Source organism: Wyeomyia smithii, chromosome 1 (genome assembly GCF_029784165.1).
Source record: "Wyeomyia smithii strain HCP4-BCI-WySm-NY-G18 chromosome 1, ASM2978416v1, whole genome shotgun sequence".
NCBI lineage: Eukaryota > Metazoa > Arthropoda > Insecta > Diptera > Culicidae > Wyeomyia > Wyeomyia smithii.
Window position 1 is genome coordinate 58,351,391 of NC_073694.1, and position 15,115 is coordinate 58,366,505.

Sequence of the window (15,115 nt, forward strand, 5' to 3'; positions counted from 1 at the left end):
TATAAACAAGGAAAAATACGCATATGTTCTAACTAAATCAGTTTACCAATCCATGAAATGGACTCCTCTTCGTCTAGTTAAGGTTTCTCATAGAGTAAAAAACATTAAAAATTACCTTGAAAGCTCTAATTCTTATATATCGTCCGCGCCCTAGAATTGAAGCGTCAACGGTAATATAGAAACTAGTATTCACTGCAACATACAATAAAGCACCTTCTCAGTTTCGAAAGCCGTTTTGGCATGGGTTTCTCTTCCTTTCGCTGTAACTTTCGGGCGCTTGCCGTTCACAAGCAAGTAATTTTACCGGCCATAGAGTACGCTTCGCCTGTCTGAGAGATTGTTCGGAATAAAATTGCGGTTGATTCTAAACACCCCTCCGAGAACACGAAACTCTGAGATCCATCGCCTGGCTGGTCTTCAGGTGCTGGAGGAACGGAGAACAATATCCTTGGCTAGGTTCAGAGAGTCCTGCTCCAGGTCACCTCACCAGATCATCCATGAGCTGGTACCTTAGTTTAAAGTTAGTTATTCGTAGTTAGGTAGGTTATCAAATTTATTTTCCAATGGAAAGCAAGTCCTTCATAGGGATGAACTGTAAAATTCCACACAAATAATGTAAATCTGCAGAAATGAAAAGTTGAAGAGGTTGTTTATAAGACACGACCGCAGAGTTAACGTAGAATACGACAGCCTGTCTTAAGTCAATGTATTTCTTGCAATAGGTTTGGAAATACACTATATGGGGTTAATAAATTTAATGTTCTCTCTGCTCCACAATGAACAACAGTAGAAGTTATGTGCAGCTATGCAGTTTCACTTGCTGCCGTATCCAAAACAAGAATGAAATTGAATTGTTTTGAGGCTGTCTTTTGTATCAAGTTGCACTCAGATAGCTCAATTTTGGCAGTAGCTACGAAGAGGTTATAGACGAGGGCCAATAGTGCATTCCCGGTTAACTAGGTTTAATACGAACAATTTTCTGCAGTTTGCATAGACAATTTTACAACTGACTTGAGCGAAAAGTTATGTGATTTAGGCTCACTGGCTCAAACGTTCTTCAAATAAATGTTAAAACACGCTATAGACATGCTATAGCTAGCCACACACGCTATAGACATGCACACACACGCTATAGCATGCACACGCTATATAGCTAGCCACATACGCTATATTGCAAGCCACTCACGCTATACAGCGAGCCACACACGCTACATAACAAGCACCGCACGCTATAGACATGTACAGACACGCTATAACCATGCACACGCAAGCCACACACGCTATATAGCCGGCCACGCACGCTAGCGACACACGCTATAGATATTCACACACGTGATATATGTGCACACACCTTATGATGGTGGCTTCTCAAACCATCATGCGAGTCTCGTTCAGTTTCTGGCTGTATTCACCCAACGATATCTGAATTAGATTACCGCTGGTGGGTCTAACTCGGATCGAAGCGGAGCCGAACTGAAAAAGGTAGGAACTGCAGCAAACCACTACCACCGCCGCTGTTGCTCGTTGCTGCTCCGCGCCGCCTTTGCCCACTGCCATCGCTGCTACTGTCCGCCGCTGCTAGTAAACTGAGCTTGCTTAAGGAGAAGCAGTCTCTTATATAGCCCAACGAGTGCATTCCCGGCTAACTAGGTACTCCATTATGTCGTCCTTTTTAGGGAAAGGCAGCAAGCGACCAATCAAAGGTCGACATTTACGTTTCGACAAGGTTCAACAATTTTTAATAGTACAATAGTTCGAACAATCAGAAAACAATTTTATGCTTAGATGATTTTTCAATCAATTGCTCCAAAAATGATGGAAATCGGTTGGAAACTGACTGAGTTTAAAACTTTTAAAATTGGACAATTTTCGTGACGCTCACGAAGTTTTCGGTTTTCGGAATTGGATCCCTGTTTTGAAGTCTAACCCCTGTACATGTTGCCTAAGACGTATTGGAGCATCTACTCAGCACATTTAACCATTTATAAGGCCGTGGCAACTATATTGGCACCAACAAAAAAAAAATAGCTGCACGAAGAATATTGCTTATCCCTTTCCGACCGGGCCCATATAATTGCGTAGGTAGAAGGTGACTTAAACAAAACCTTCTCTCTCGCTTTTTGATCGTCCTATTCATTGTTTTATTGCCCACAACGCTAGTGTCAACATCGCAGCTGCTACGAAAAATAAAAAACCGGAGCAAGCAAGTGTTTTTATATGGGAGTTGTTCCGATTTTGGTTCTGTTATCCGTCATTTTTTACCTACACAATTGTATGGACTCGGTTATAAATAAGGTTATAAATTTTGCTTGACCAAGAACTTCTAAGGGTATTTTACAACACTCCAGGTTTCCTGAAACTGGTAGAACTATGCAATGTTATTTTAGGTATAATTTTTACATTTTATTTACATTTTAGTGAACTTGTGTCGGTTCCTAACGCAGTTTCCACGGCCTTATAAAAGGTTAAAATTTACATCATTGTACTATTGGACAAGAATCAGCGCTTCGAAAGAAAGTCTGGTTCCGGACGACCGACGACCCTGAGCGAAAGAAGCTTCAAAGGATGCTGGAGAGGAAGACCGAGGGAGCAGCGGCTACATCGTTGCGTGCGCTTGGCCGGAAGGTCAGTGAAATCGGCCAAACAGCGAAAAAGCACTTGGAACATGGACATACATGTCAGGAAGCGGCTGTCCCGTCCACTGGTCAGGCAATGACGCAGCGGCAGTGGCTGAATAAGATGGTTAAGTCAACGACGTAGCGGTGGTGACGGACAACAAGACCCGCCTTACCCTGGATGGCAACGACGGACAAGGCACTTAGGAATTTACTTTCCCACGAAAAAAATAAACTTCGAAGGGAAATTTATTTCACACACCAAGTTCCCCAAGAAGGTGCTGCTGTGGCTGACAATCAGCGAAAAGGGGATATAAAAGTTGCTTTTCTTTCGCGTCGTTCATCAAGAAATACCACAAGGGCGAATACGCGGGGTTCTGGCCAGATCTGGCGTCGGCCCACTACTCGAAGCGCGAAGCGTTGGAGAAAATAGAGCGACTGATTATCGATGTAGTACACAAGTTGGCGAACCCGACCTACGTGTCACAGCTGCGTCCCATCGAGAATTTCTGGGCAAACCTGAAGCGTAAGATCTACTCTAACAATTTTGTCGCGAAAACCAAGGAGGAATAGATTGTTTTTTTCTCTCGTAGCATACAAGCGCTATAGGTGAACTGCGACAAGAAAAATAAACAGCCTGCCCCTTAAACAACAACCGCGTTAACACCAAACTGGTCTTCGCCACGAATACGACGAGCAAACAAGCGTCAGCCCGGACAGTAAGTGACTCTCAGATAGGATCTAAACCTTTAGGAGAGAGCATCGTGTCTGTCCCTACTGGCGATTACACCGAGGAGAAGCAAACATTTTGGCTGCACCCGGATGTCTCTGTCGATACTGTTGCATCTATGGTTAAGGCTAATCTGGAAATCACAAACAAACCTGCTGGTCCTCAGGAAATGTCTCTACGAAAATCTACGAATTTTGTCTTCTTTGAAATTGGTACAAATCCCGCAATAAAATCCAAAGCATTTGAATCGTCAACATGGTCCAAAGGATTATTGTTCCGTGAATTTGAAAATTACGACTTAAAATTTGAAAATTACGACTTAAAATTTCGCAATCGTTCGGATTTGGAATATGGAACACCACGCCAACAACTCCCTGCGAGGATATTATCCATACCCGAATGTAAGTTCTTGGTTTGCTGCGTTCGGGAAGCTGCTTAGCCATTGACTCCACTTGACGCTGATCACCCCGCAATTGAAATATCTGTTCATTCGTTGAACTCGTTGATACTCTGGATGAAAATTACTTGGACTTTCGTAGAGCTAATTTCGTTTCTCTCAGTGCAGCCCTCTTGCGTGTCGATTGACGTCGTTTAGAGTTGTCCGAAAATGTTAACGACACGGTTATTACTTCGCACATACTTTGAAACAGCTGATATCACACCCGGTAACTGTCTGCCAACTTCCTCGAAAGCCACCTTGGGGCAATGCACATTTTTTTTTTATTTATTTCGTCAAGCAAATGTAGACTACAGTTATAATAATACAATGTTTTCTTATATTCTATACATTATTTCCAGTAGTTAGTCGTTTTTTTATTTGATTTCTGCCCATGGTGATGTCGATATTTTCGCAGTGCTGATTATAGTGACGCATCATGCGATTTATTCGGCCATTTTTTGAGTAGTTTGTTCTGTGAGAATTTTCCGAAAATATTTTACGATTTCTTAATTGACGACTGGGTGCATAAAAATTTAGTTGTGATAATAATTGAGTAGATTGCACGCGTTGAGAAATAATGTCATTGAGAAAATAAAGCATTGAAAGCTCGCGGCGTTCTTTAAGTGCTTGTATGTCTATAAGCATGCAGCGTGCTTCATATGATGGTAAGGGAAATGATGTCCAATTTAGCTTACGAAGCGCGTACAAAAGAAATTGTTTTTGGACAGATTCAATGCGTTCTTCATGTGTGGCAATATAGGGATTCCATACAATGCTACAGTATTCCAGAATTGGTCGGACGTATGTAATATATAATAGTTTGATTGTATATGGGTCTTGAAAATTGTGGCCGAAGCGTTTTATAAAGCCCAGCATACTATTTGCTTTGTTGATAATTGTATTATAATGTTCTATGAATGTAAGTTTGGAGTCTAAGATTACGCCTAGGTCCCTTACGATTTTGCATTTTTCTACTGGTTGGTTTCCTAAGAAAATGTTTGTAGGTGGTGTTACTGTTTTTCTGCTAAAGGCTATTGAATTACATTTTTTAATGTTGAGTTGTAATAGGCTTTTGTTGCACCAAGTGTAGAATACATTAATTTCATTCTGGAATATTTCGAAGTCTTCTGCATTGGTTATTTCTATAAAGAGCTTCATGTCATCAGCATATACAAGCGCATGTATTGACTTAAGAAGAAAGGAAATGTCATTTACGAATAATATAAAAAGAAGAGGGCCCAGGTAGGAACCTTGAGGAACCCCAGAAGTTACTTCTATTGGGTTTGAAAAGGAATTTTGAAAGCGGACTATTTGTGTTCGTTTTGTTAAGTATGACTGCAGCCATTCCAAAAATTTTGTTCCAGTTCCGTATTTTTCGAGCTTAAGAAGCAATAATGGTATGTCGATTCTGTCAAATGCCTTGCCAAAGTCCGTATAAAGAGCTGTAATTTGGTGTTTTACTTGTTGAAAGATTTTTTGATTAATTATTGATTCAAATAATTTTGGAATGCATGAAATAATGGCAATTCCACGATAATTACGAATGTCAGATTTAGCGCCAGATTTGAAAATTGGCACTAAATATGAAGTTTTCCAGAGTTCTGGGAAAATTCCATTCTTCAGGGACATGTTAAAAATGTGTTGTAAGGGTGTAGATAGTTCTTCTGCCAAGTTTTTGAGAAAAATTGGAGCTATTCTGTCAGGTCCAGGACCTTTCGTAGCGTCTAAATTTTTAAGTGCGTTTTGAATTTCGAATTCAGATATTTGATTGACAGATAAAGAATTCGAAAATTCGGGAAAATACGAGAAGTATTCGCGGTCGCGATCTGTTTCTTCATATGTGGTGTAAATTTCTTGAAAAAAGTGACAAAAAGACTACATATTTCATTACTAGTTTGTCCTACATTACTGTCAAGATGCATTCGTGATGGAAAGTTGTTACTTTTTAGTTTGGTTTTTACGTAATTAAAGAAGTTCTTAGGACAAGACTTGATTTGATGTTCGATTTCACGATTATGTTCTGCATGTGCAATTTTAATCGCTGCGTCAAGTTGACAACAAATTTCTTGGTAATTTTGAAGATTTTCGCTATTGTTGTCTTTTTTGTATATTTTATGTTTAGGTTCTTCAATTGTGGATTAAACCACACTGGATATTTGTTGGTGTTCGTTCGTCTTCTTTTTTTTAGAGGTACATTTTCTGATATAATTTGATTAATTATTTCATAAAATTTTGTTACTTCTTCGTTGACATTTCCTTCTTTACAAATTATACTACGCCAATTTATTATGCGAAGTCTACGTTTGACTTGTTCGAAGTCAGTTTTGTGGTATTCCGGTACATCCTCGTACTCGCAGTCGCTGAGGTACGAAGTGTTATTCATTACTATTGAATATTCAATTGCTGTGTGGAATGCTTCATTTTTCCAGATGTGAGTCAATGATGCATCTACACAGAAGTCTTCAGTGCAGTTTGTGAATAATAGGTCTAAATAAGCATTTTGTTTGTTTTTGACATGATTGATTTGATATAGACCGAGTTCTGAGGATTTGCCAAAAAGATACTGCAGTGTTTCGTTTTCGCCTACGACTGGGAGTAAGATAGATTCATTTTCAATGTCTACAATAAAGTCTGCATTACGTTGGTTGAAGTCGCCATAGACGTGCAGTTTTACTTCTGGTTTCATGTTAGACATAATAGATTCTAGAGTTTTGAAAAATAATTCATACGAATGTTTATGAGCATGTTCCGGTGGAAAGTACACGGAACAGAAGATATGTTCTTCGCCAGCAATAAATGCTTTGGCCCATACGTGTTCAAATTCTTTATATTTGTCGGATATTATTTTTTCAGAAGTAAAGTCTACATTAATGGCAATGAGGACTCCACCGCCTGACTTTTTTTGACTGGTAGACAAATTCCGATCGTGCCGGAATACATTATAATTGTTTCCAAATACTTCTTCGCTTCTTACGCTTTCGTGCCAGCTACTTTCAGTTCCTAAAATTATTTTAAAAGATGACGACAATAGATTTTGTTGAATTTCTTTCATTTTGCTTGGGCTTTTCATGCGATTGTCAGAATTTCAATAGATAAGAATTTCAGTCGCATTCTGTCGAGGAAGCGAAGAAGTGTTAGTCAAGTTATTACTTATGTTTAAATATAATGGTTCTGCCTCAGAAGAGGGCGTCCTTACTTGCGAAAATTTGTACTAAATTTATTTACACTTTCGCGAAGTTGTTGAAGACGGTGCGTGCGTTCATTTGATAAAAAATGACGATATGATTGAAGGTCGGCTACTGCTTCGGCTGGCGTGAGTCCATATTCCTGATGGACTTCAATAAAGACGCGTTGGAGTTGTTCTGGAGATGTCGGCAGTCCTTCGGATGCGAGAAGCATTCTTATACTGGTTGGTGTCATTCCTTCTACGCATACAGATGATGGTTGGTCCTTCATGTATGCGAGATATAGGCGTGTAATATGCATTACTTTTGGGTCGCGGAGTCTAGCCTTCAAAAAGCGCTCGTCGCCATTCGATGATTGCTGCGTAAGTCGGACGATTGGTGGACGCATGGGGTCAAGTTCAAATTGGCTGTCTTGCGGTGCTGATTGTATGCTGGCGTTGCTGGCAGGAGCCGGTGCAGAATTTTCATTGTTAGTTGCATTTTTTTCTGTCCGATATGGGTTGATAGTTTCGCCCTTTTGGAAATTTGCGACCTTTCAAAACGTCTCAGATCTTCAGCATTACGTGCTTACAGTAGACTACGCTGCCCACTTTCTAAACAGCAGTTCAGCATAGCCAGTAGTGATAACCGCTCTTACAATCGTCTCTTGTACCGAAGATATATCTTATCTGTATATGGGTTCCTTTCGAAAGATCTGTAGCATCGAATTTGACTCAATTTGTCTCATTTTGTTTGAGCCGTCTGGGTGAAGGGGAACAAGTGACTCTGTTTACACAGACCTGAAAGCTGCTTTCGATTGAATCGACAACGGAATACTGCTAACCTACTTTCATGGTGAAACATCCTCAGAATTTCACCTGCGTCAGAATGTGACGCCAACGTACTCGGTCCATAGCAGCTTGTCTCCAGTTTCTTGAGAGTCCCACACTTCCGAGATCTTGCTCCACTTGGTCTCGTTGTGCACCTCTACGTCTTGTATCGGCCGCATCCGAGACGAACACTTTACTTGCGGGATTGTTGTCCGGCATTCCAGCTTCCGCGATTTTTTGGATACTGAGTTCGCCGTAGAGTTGCGCCAACTCGTGCTTTATCCTTCGGCTCCATACGCCATCCTCACATACTCCGCCGAAGATAGTCCTAAGCACACGTCGTTCGAAAACGGCCAGTGCTTGCAAGTCCTCCTCGAGCATTGTCCATGTCTCGTGCCCGTGAAGGACTGGTCTTACAAGCGTCTTTCACATGGTGCACTTGGTACGGGGGCGAAGATTACTAGACCTCAAAGTCCGTAGAAGGCACGACTTCCAGCTACAATACGTCTGCGGATTTCTCTGCTGCAGCTGTTGTCTGACGTTTCCAAAGATCCGAGGTATACAAATTCGTCAACCACCTCGAACTCGTCTCCGTCAATTATTACGCTACTGCCTATGGGAGCCATATCGCACTCGGTTCTTCCTGCTAGCTAGAACTGGCTGGATTTATTGAAGATCGTGCCTCGCATGTTAAAGGTAGCACGTTTCATCATACCTTCAAGCGCAATGTTAAACAGGAGGCAGGAAAGGCCATCGCCTTGTCGAAGTCCCTTGCGTGTTTCAAACGGGTTTGATAACGTACTCGAAATCTTCACATAGCACAGTACACCATCCATCTTGGCTTTGATCAGTCTTGTTAGTTTCACAGGGAAACCATTTTCGTCCATGATTTTCCAAAGCTTTACACGGTCAATAGTATCGTAGGTGGGGTATCGATTGCAACGATCAACAGGTGATGCGTGGGGACTTGGTATTCGCGACACTTTTGGAGGATCTGCCGCAGCGTGAATATTTGGTCCGCTGTCGATCGCCCAACCACAAAACCGCCTTGATAACTTCCAACAAACCTCCCTGCTAGCGGCGAGAGACGGCGAAAGACGATCTGGGAGAACACTTCGTAGGCTGCGTTGGGAATCGCGATCCTCGATGGTTCTCACATTTCATCTTGTCGTCCTTCTTTCATATTGGGCATATTACTCCTTTCACTATCCAAGAGGCTGTTCTGTATCCCAGATCCTAACAATCAGCTCGTGCAGACAGGAAGCCAACCTATCCGAGCCCAGTTTGATAAGCTCCTGCTGTTGTTCTTGAGCTGCTTGATGGCATCCCTAACTTCACCTATCTTAGGGGTCGGAATGTCTCCCTCATCCGCTGTGCTGACGAAGTCGTTCCTCCTGCCGTCTTGGTCCTCTGCCTCCACCTGTCGATCACCTCACATTCATCCGTCAAGATTCCCCCATCCTTATCCCGACACACTTCGGCTCGCGGCACAAAGCCGGCGCGGGATGCGTTCAATTTTTTGTAGAACTTACGTGTTTCTTGCGAACGATACAGCTGCACCATTTCCTCACACTCCATCTCTTTCAGGCGGCGCTTTTTATCGCGGAAGAGATAAGTCTGCTGTCTTTGCTTCAGTTTATATCGCATCACGTTTTGACGGGTCCCTTGCTGCAGCATCAATGCCCGCGCTGTATTCTTCTCGTCTAGAATCGTCTGACACTCCTCGTCGAACCAGCCGTTACGTCGATTCCTCTCGACGAACCTTATGGCACCTTCCGCCGCGCTGTTAATGGCTGCTTTTACATTACTCCAGCAGTCCTCTAGAGGGGCTTTGATGAGTTCACCCTCTTCCGGCAGTGTTGCCTCAAGGCTTTGCACGTATTCTGTAGCGACTTCGGGAAATTTAAGTCGTTCCAGATCATACCGGATGTTGTTGACAATCGAAAGTCTTTGGCGCATTTTGACCATCAGAAGATAGTGATCAGAATCGATGTTTTCGCCACGGTTGGTTCGGACGTCGATAATATCCGAGAAGTGCCTTCCATCAATCAAAACGTGATTGATTTATGATTTGGTCTGTTGTGGTGAACTCCAGGTGTACCGATATGGGAGGGTATACTGGAAGTAGGTACTACGTATGGCCATGTTTTTGAAGGCGGCGAGGTCAATTAGTCGAAGGCCGTTTTCGTTCGTTAGCCGGTGAGCGCTGAACTTCCCAATAACCAGTCTAAATTCCTCCTCCTGGCCTACCTGAGTATTAAGATCTCCGATAACGATTTTGACGTCATGGTTTGGGTAGCTATCGTATGCATGCTCCAACTGTGCGTAAAAGACGTCCTAATCGTCATCGTTACTTCCTAGATGAGGGCTGTGCACGTAAATTATGCTCAGGTTGAAGACACGGCCTCTAATCCTCAACTTGCACATTCTGTTGTCGATTGGCCATCACCCAATCACGCGCTTTTGCATTTCACCCATCACAATAAAAGCTGTACCCAGGTCATGTGTGTTGCCGCAGCTCTGGTAAATGGTATAACCATCTTTGTACGTATTTACCAATACTCCCTTCCAGCATACCTTCTGCAGCGCTACAATGTGGAACTTGCGGACCCTCAATAAGCCGGAAAGAATGCGGCTACTTCCCAAAAAATTAAGGGACTTGCAATTCCATGATCCGAGTTTTCAATCGTTAGTCCGTTTTCGTTGCCTGGGTCTATGCCGATTGTTCCGGTCCGAATTTGTATTGTTTGCTTCCTGTACTGATGATTTTTACGGCTGGCTTGTAAGGCCAGCACCAACCCCCTGTCTCGCCATCATGTCAGCACTGTTTAGAGTCCCACACCGATACCAGGACGTCGATCAGCCGACCTTAACATAGAGAACAGACGCTGTTTTGAGCCGCACCATCTTGGTGAACAGACGCTCAGGTTGGCGAAGCATTTCCTCTACCGCTGGAATATGGTTAGCGCGCCAATGGTCGCGTCGCACCTTCTCACTTAGCTGTTGCCGGATTGACATTGCCCAAGCTACGCCAACCAGCTGTGTCCATGTTTCCAGGTTGTCAACTCACCATTTGACGCCCATACGGAATACTACTAAGCAGGGTAAAAAACTCGAGATTTCTGGTGATCTCATTAAATGAATGAAAACATACCTGACAGACCAAGATCTCTGCGTGAAAATTGGTTCGGAAGAGTCGGAATATTTCAGCGTTACAGTTTGGTGCCCATCTTAAGCAAACTAAATTGCTAGAATCGAATCTGTCCAGAAAAAAAAATATCATCAAGACCATACTGATGACTTTACAAATAAATAATAAAAATAATAATGTTCAATTATGTTAGTTTTTTATCACCATTCGAAAAAAGTCTATTTTATAAATGCAAACGTTAAGTTAAACTGGAGTAATAAAGCTAGTCTGATGGTGTTACATGTAAAGGGCAAAAAACTAGAGAAACTGTAGAACAAACAGTCAAACATGGTAGAGGTAGCTGATCGTAAATCCGTAAATTGTCAACCGACTTAACTTGTTTTTGTTATCAGATTTAAAGCACACACCAATGTTGGTGCAAATAGGTTTGCACAATCTCCCAATAGATCCAAAAGAACTTCGGCAGTCTGATTCTGAAAATTAAAGTTCAAGGACGCAATTACCAACAAAGGAATAAATGCAATAGCAACAAACCATGTTATAATCGTGAAACGTTGAATAAAAATATGTATAAATCATTGTATGTAAATACAATGTTCTGGTTTGTCTGATGAAATTTTGATAGTAATCGAGAAAAATATCGTACTGAAGAGAATTACTTTTCAAACTTTTACTACTCTGCACCATCACCTTTGACCATTCAAGGTATAATTTTGTTATTGTACCCTGTTAGTTTGTCACTTCGAATCTCCTATGAAAATAGGTTTTCCTTCTATTCTATAACGAAACAGTAACACCTGTCCAGTTTTTTCTTGACTATTCAACTGCTAAAATGTTAGATTTCCTTGCGCTTAGCAGTAAGACGCAGTTGAATACTCAATTCACCCTGTGCCGTGTATAGTAGTATCCTTTAAGGTCTCTAAATTTATTTCACTGGGATATAATGCTGCTTAAATTGATTTAAAGTTTGCCGGAACAGACTTTTATTAAGGGGCCGAAACAAGCGCATGAAACTTCCCCGTCAACATCGCTATACCATTCCTATCGAAGCTTCCGCCCTACAACAATAACCGTAATTCTCAAACACGTTGAGGTTTCAATTTTATTCACTACTCTTCTGCGATTCCCATCACTTCTGCGTAGACCAGCTTTCGAGCAGAAAGAAAAAAATAATAAATATACTAACCATAAAGCAATAAAACATCATCTATGAGAGAGGGAGAGGGTAAATATACGCTTGTAAAATACAACACCTCACTAGAAGTGTGGCTAATAATGATGGAGCAAATCACCACACGTGCGCGCCCTGATGCTCGGACACCTCAGATCTGAGCGCTCGCAGGCCATAAAAAGCAACACCTATCATCTCCCAAAAGATCGTTTCGATTGTCGAATAAAGAAATTAGTGGTGGTGGTGTTTGGTGTTGGTTAGAAAAAAGGTAGGACAAAAATTAGTGCCAGGACTGCTGCAATCGGACCGAAAAAATCACTAACGACTAGAAACCTAAAACAATATAAAACTTTCGGCCGTCGCGCGTCCACTCAGTTCGACTGCTCACTGCTGTCACCGCCGTGCTGATGATGCTGGTGATGATGATGATGGGCGGCTCCACCGCCAGTACCACCCGGATGTTCGCTGTGGTGATTATCGTACGTCAGGATCGCTCCGGCGTGATTCGGTTTTAGCTCGTGTGGATGAATGTTGATTTTTTCCTTAATCTCGTGTCCGTGATTCAACCGAGCGTCATCGTCATCGTCATCCTCATCGGCGGTAATGACCAACGCTCCGTGCGGTCCCCGTGCCAGATGGTGATGCTGGTCCAGCTTCTCTCCCGCCGCGTGATGATGTGCGGCAGATGGCGGATGCTGGCTGGTCGCTTGGTGATGCGGATGATGGTTTAGGATGTCAAATTGATGTTTCAACAGACGTTCGTGATCTTCCTGCTCGGGACTACCAGGTTTCGGGTAAAATTCCGGGTCCTCCTCGATCTCTAGTTCGTTGCGCAAGCGTTCAAAGTCTAGGATAGTGTTTTCCGATTGAAGTGATTCAACCAAATCATCCCAGTTGCGATCGCTGGAACCCTTTATCAGCTTGATCATTTCGACTAACTGTTCGCGATCCTGCTTGGAGTTGGTTTCCTCGATGCTCTTCAGAAGTCCGCTAATCTTCTGATGCAGTAGCTTTTTCACATTATCCGTGTGGCTGTTGTGCTCGTAATGATTCAGCTGGTGCTGCTGCAGATAGGTCGTACCGTGGGTTCCACTCTGGTGGGAATGAACCGGCGAATGGTGAATCGGTTCGGTGTCGTTCTCGGTGTACGGCACCACCTCGAGCAGCTCAGGAATGTCGTTCTGTATCAGTGATGCCGTCGTCGATGGCACCTGCACGAACTGGTTGTGCTCCTGATGGTTGTGGTGGTGGTTCTTTTTGTGGGTCGTTTGCTTCTCGCACGACGTACAGGAGCAATTTTTGATAATTTGAACGCGCTTCACCAGGATGGTGGGCTTCGCCTCCTCGTCTCCGTTGGTGTTGAAATTTTCCGAACAATCCAAGGTGACCTGAAATGAGGAAACGGGGGATTAAAACGGGTGCTTGAATGGTATTTAAAATAACGAACAAAGTGATTGATAACGATAGTATTTCAAGATTTTAGTTCTAGCCGTTTTATAACACTGGTCAACCCAGTTTTTGCCTTAGAGATTAGTTTTCTTTGCTTCTGTCGACTTGATGATAATAGCGTTTTAAACATTCCGGTAAACCTTAGAGTATACAAACAATTTGACTTTGTAAACGATTTGTTTTTTTTTTTTTAAGGGGGGATTTGTTAGTAGCTTAAGTATTTATGATAAATATTAGTAAATAATGAGTATGTGTGTCCAATCACAAGTGGTGACTTCTCAACACTATAAGAAATTTGTAATTTTAATTGTTAGGGTTTGTTTGCTTTCGCAATTAGGACTTATCATTCTGGGGGTTTAAACCTACTTGTCAGAAAAGGGGAAGTAAACTTACAACTAACTTAATTGCTAACTTATTGGCTATAAAGAGAGCTTATCGTAGCAATTGAGGATTGCAACGATTTTTGTCGAAAATTGTTAATAATTTTATTTGACATAGCTTCTAATGGTTCAACACCAGTAAGTCTATGTAATTCGAGTGTACCAAACCATGGAGGACGCTTCAAAATCATTTTCAGAATTTTATTCTGAATCCTTTGAAGCGTTTTCTTCCTTGTTGAACAGCAACTTGACCAGATCGGTACAGCATAAAGCATTGCTGGTCTAAAAATTTGTTTGTAAATCAAAAGTTTGTTCTTTAAACAAAGTTTAGAATTCCTGTTAATGAGAGGATATAAACATCTCGTATATTTGATGCACTTGGCTTGTATACTCTCAATGTGCTCTTTGAAAATAAGTTTTTTATCATAAATTAGTCCCAAGTACTTAACCTTGTCGGACCAACTTAAAATAACCCCATTCATCTTGACAACGTGATTATTGTTTGGCTTGAGGAAAGAAGCCCTAGGCTTATGCGGAAAAATTATCATTTGAGTTTTAGAAGCATTGGGAGAGATTTTCCACTTTTGCAAGTAGGAAGAAAAAATATCTAAACTTTTCTGCAATCGACTGCATATGACACGAAGACTTTTTCCTTTTACGGAAATGCTTGTGTCATCGCAGAACAATGACTTTGTGCATCCTGGAGGCAAATCAGGAAGATCTGAAGTGAATATGTTGTACAGGGCTGGACCTAAGACTGAACCTTGAGGTACACCTGCTCTGACAGGAAATCTATCAGATTTTGAATTCTGATAGACAACCTGCAGAGTTAGATCAGTAAGAAAATTTTTTAAAATTTTGATTAGGAAAATTGGAAAATTAAAAGTTTGCAATTTCGCAATCAAACCTTTATGCCAAACACTGTCGAATGCTTTTTCTATGTCTAAAAGAGCAGCTCCAGTGGAATAACCTTCAGATTTGTTAGCTCGTATCATATTAGTAACTCTGAGCAATTGATGAGTTGTGGAATGCCCATGGCGAAATCCAAACTGTTCATTTGCAAAAATTGAATTTTCGTTGATGTGTGACATCATTCTGTTAAGAATAATTCTCTCAAACAGTTTACTTATTGAAGAAAGCAAACTGATTGGTCGATAACCTGAAACTTCAGCTGGGTTCTTATCCG

General features: G+C 41.8%; 1 protein-coding gene across 4 annotated transcripts in view; it reads right to left on the reverse strand.

The window, feature by feature from the left end:
• Positions 1-11,825: 11,825 nt before the first annotated feature.
• Positions 11,826-15,115, reverse strand: part of LOC129717213 (LIM domain-containing protein A-like) — a 55,719-nt gene continuing 52,429 nt past the window's right edge. For all 4 annotated transcript variants that reach the window (XM_055667075.1, XM_055667071.1, XM_055667068.1 and 1 more), the window contains exon 4: positions 11,826-13,488. In XM_055667075.1, the coding sequence (XP_055523050.1) occupies positions 12,472-13,488 (1,017 nt within the window). In that variant the 3' untranslated portion in view covers positions 11,826-12,471. The remainder of the gene's footprint in view (positions 13,489-15,115) is intronic.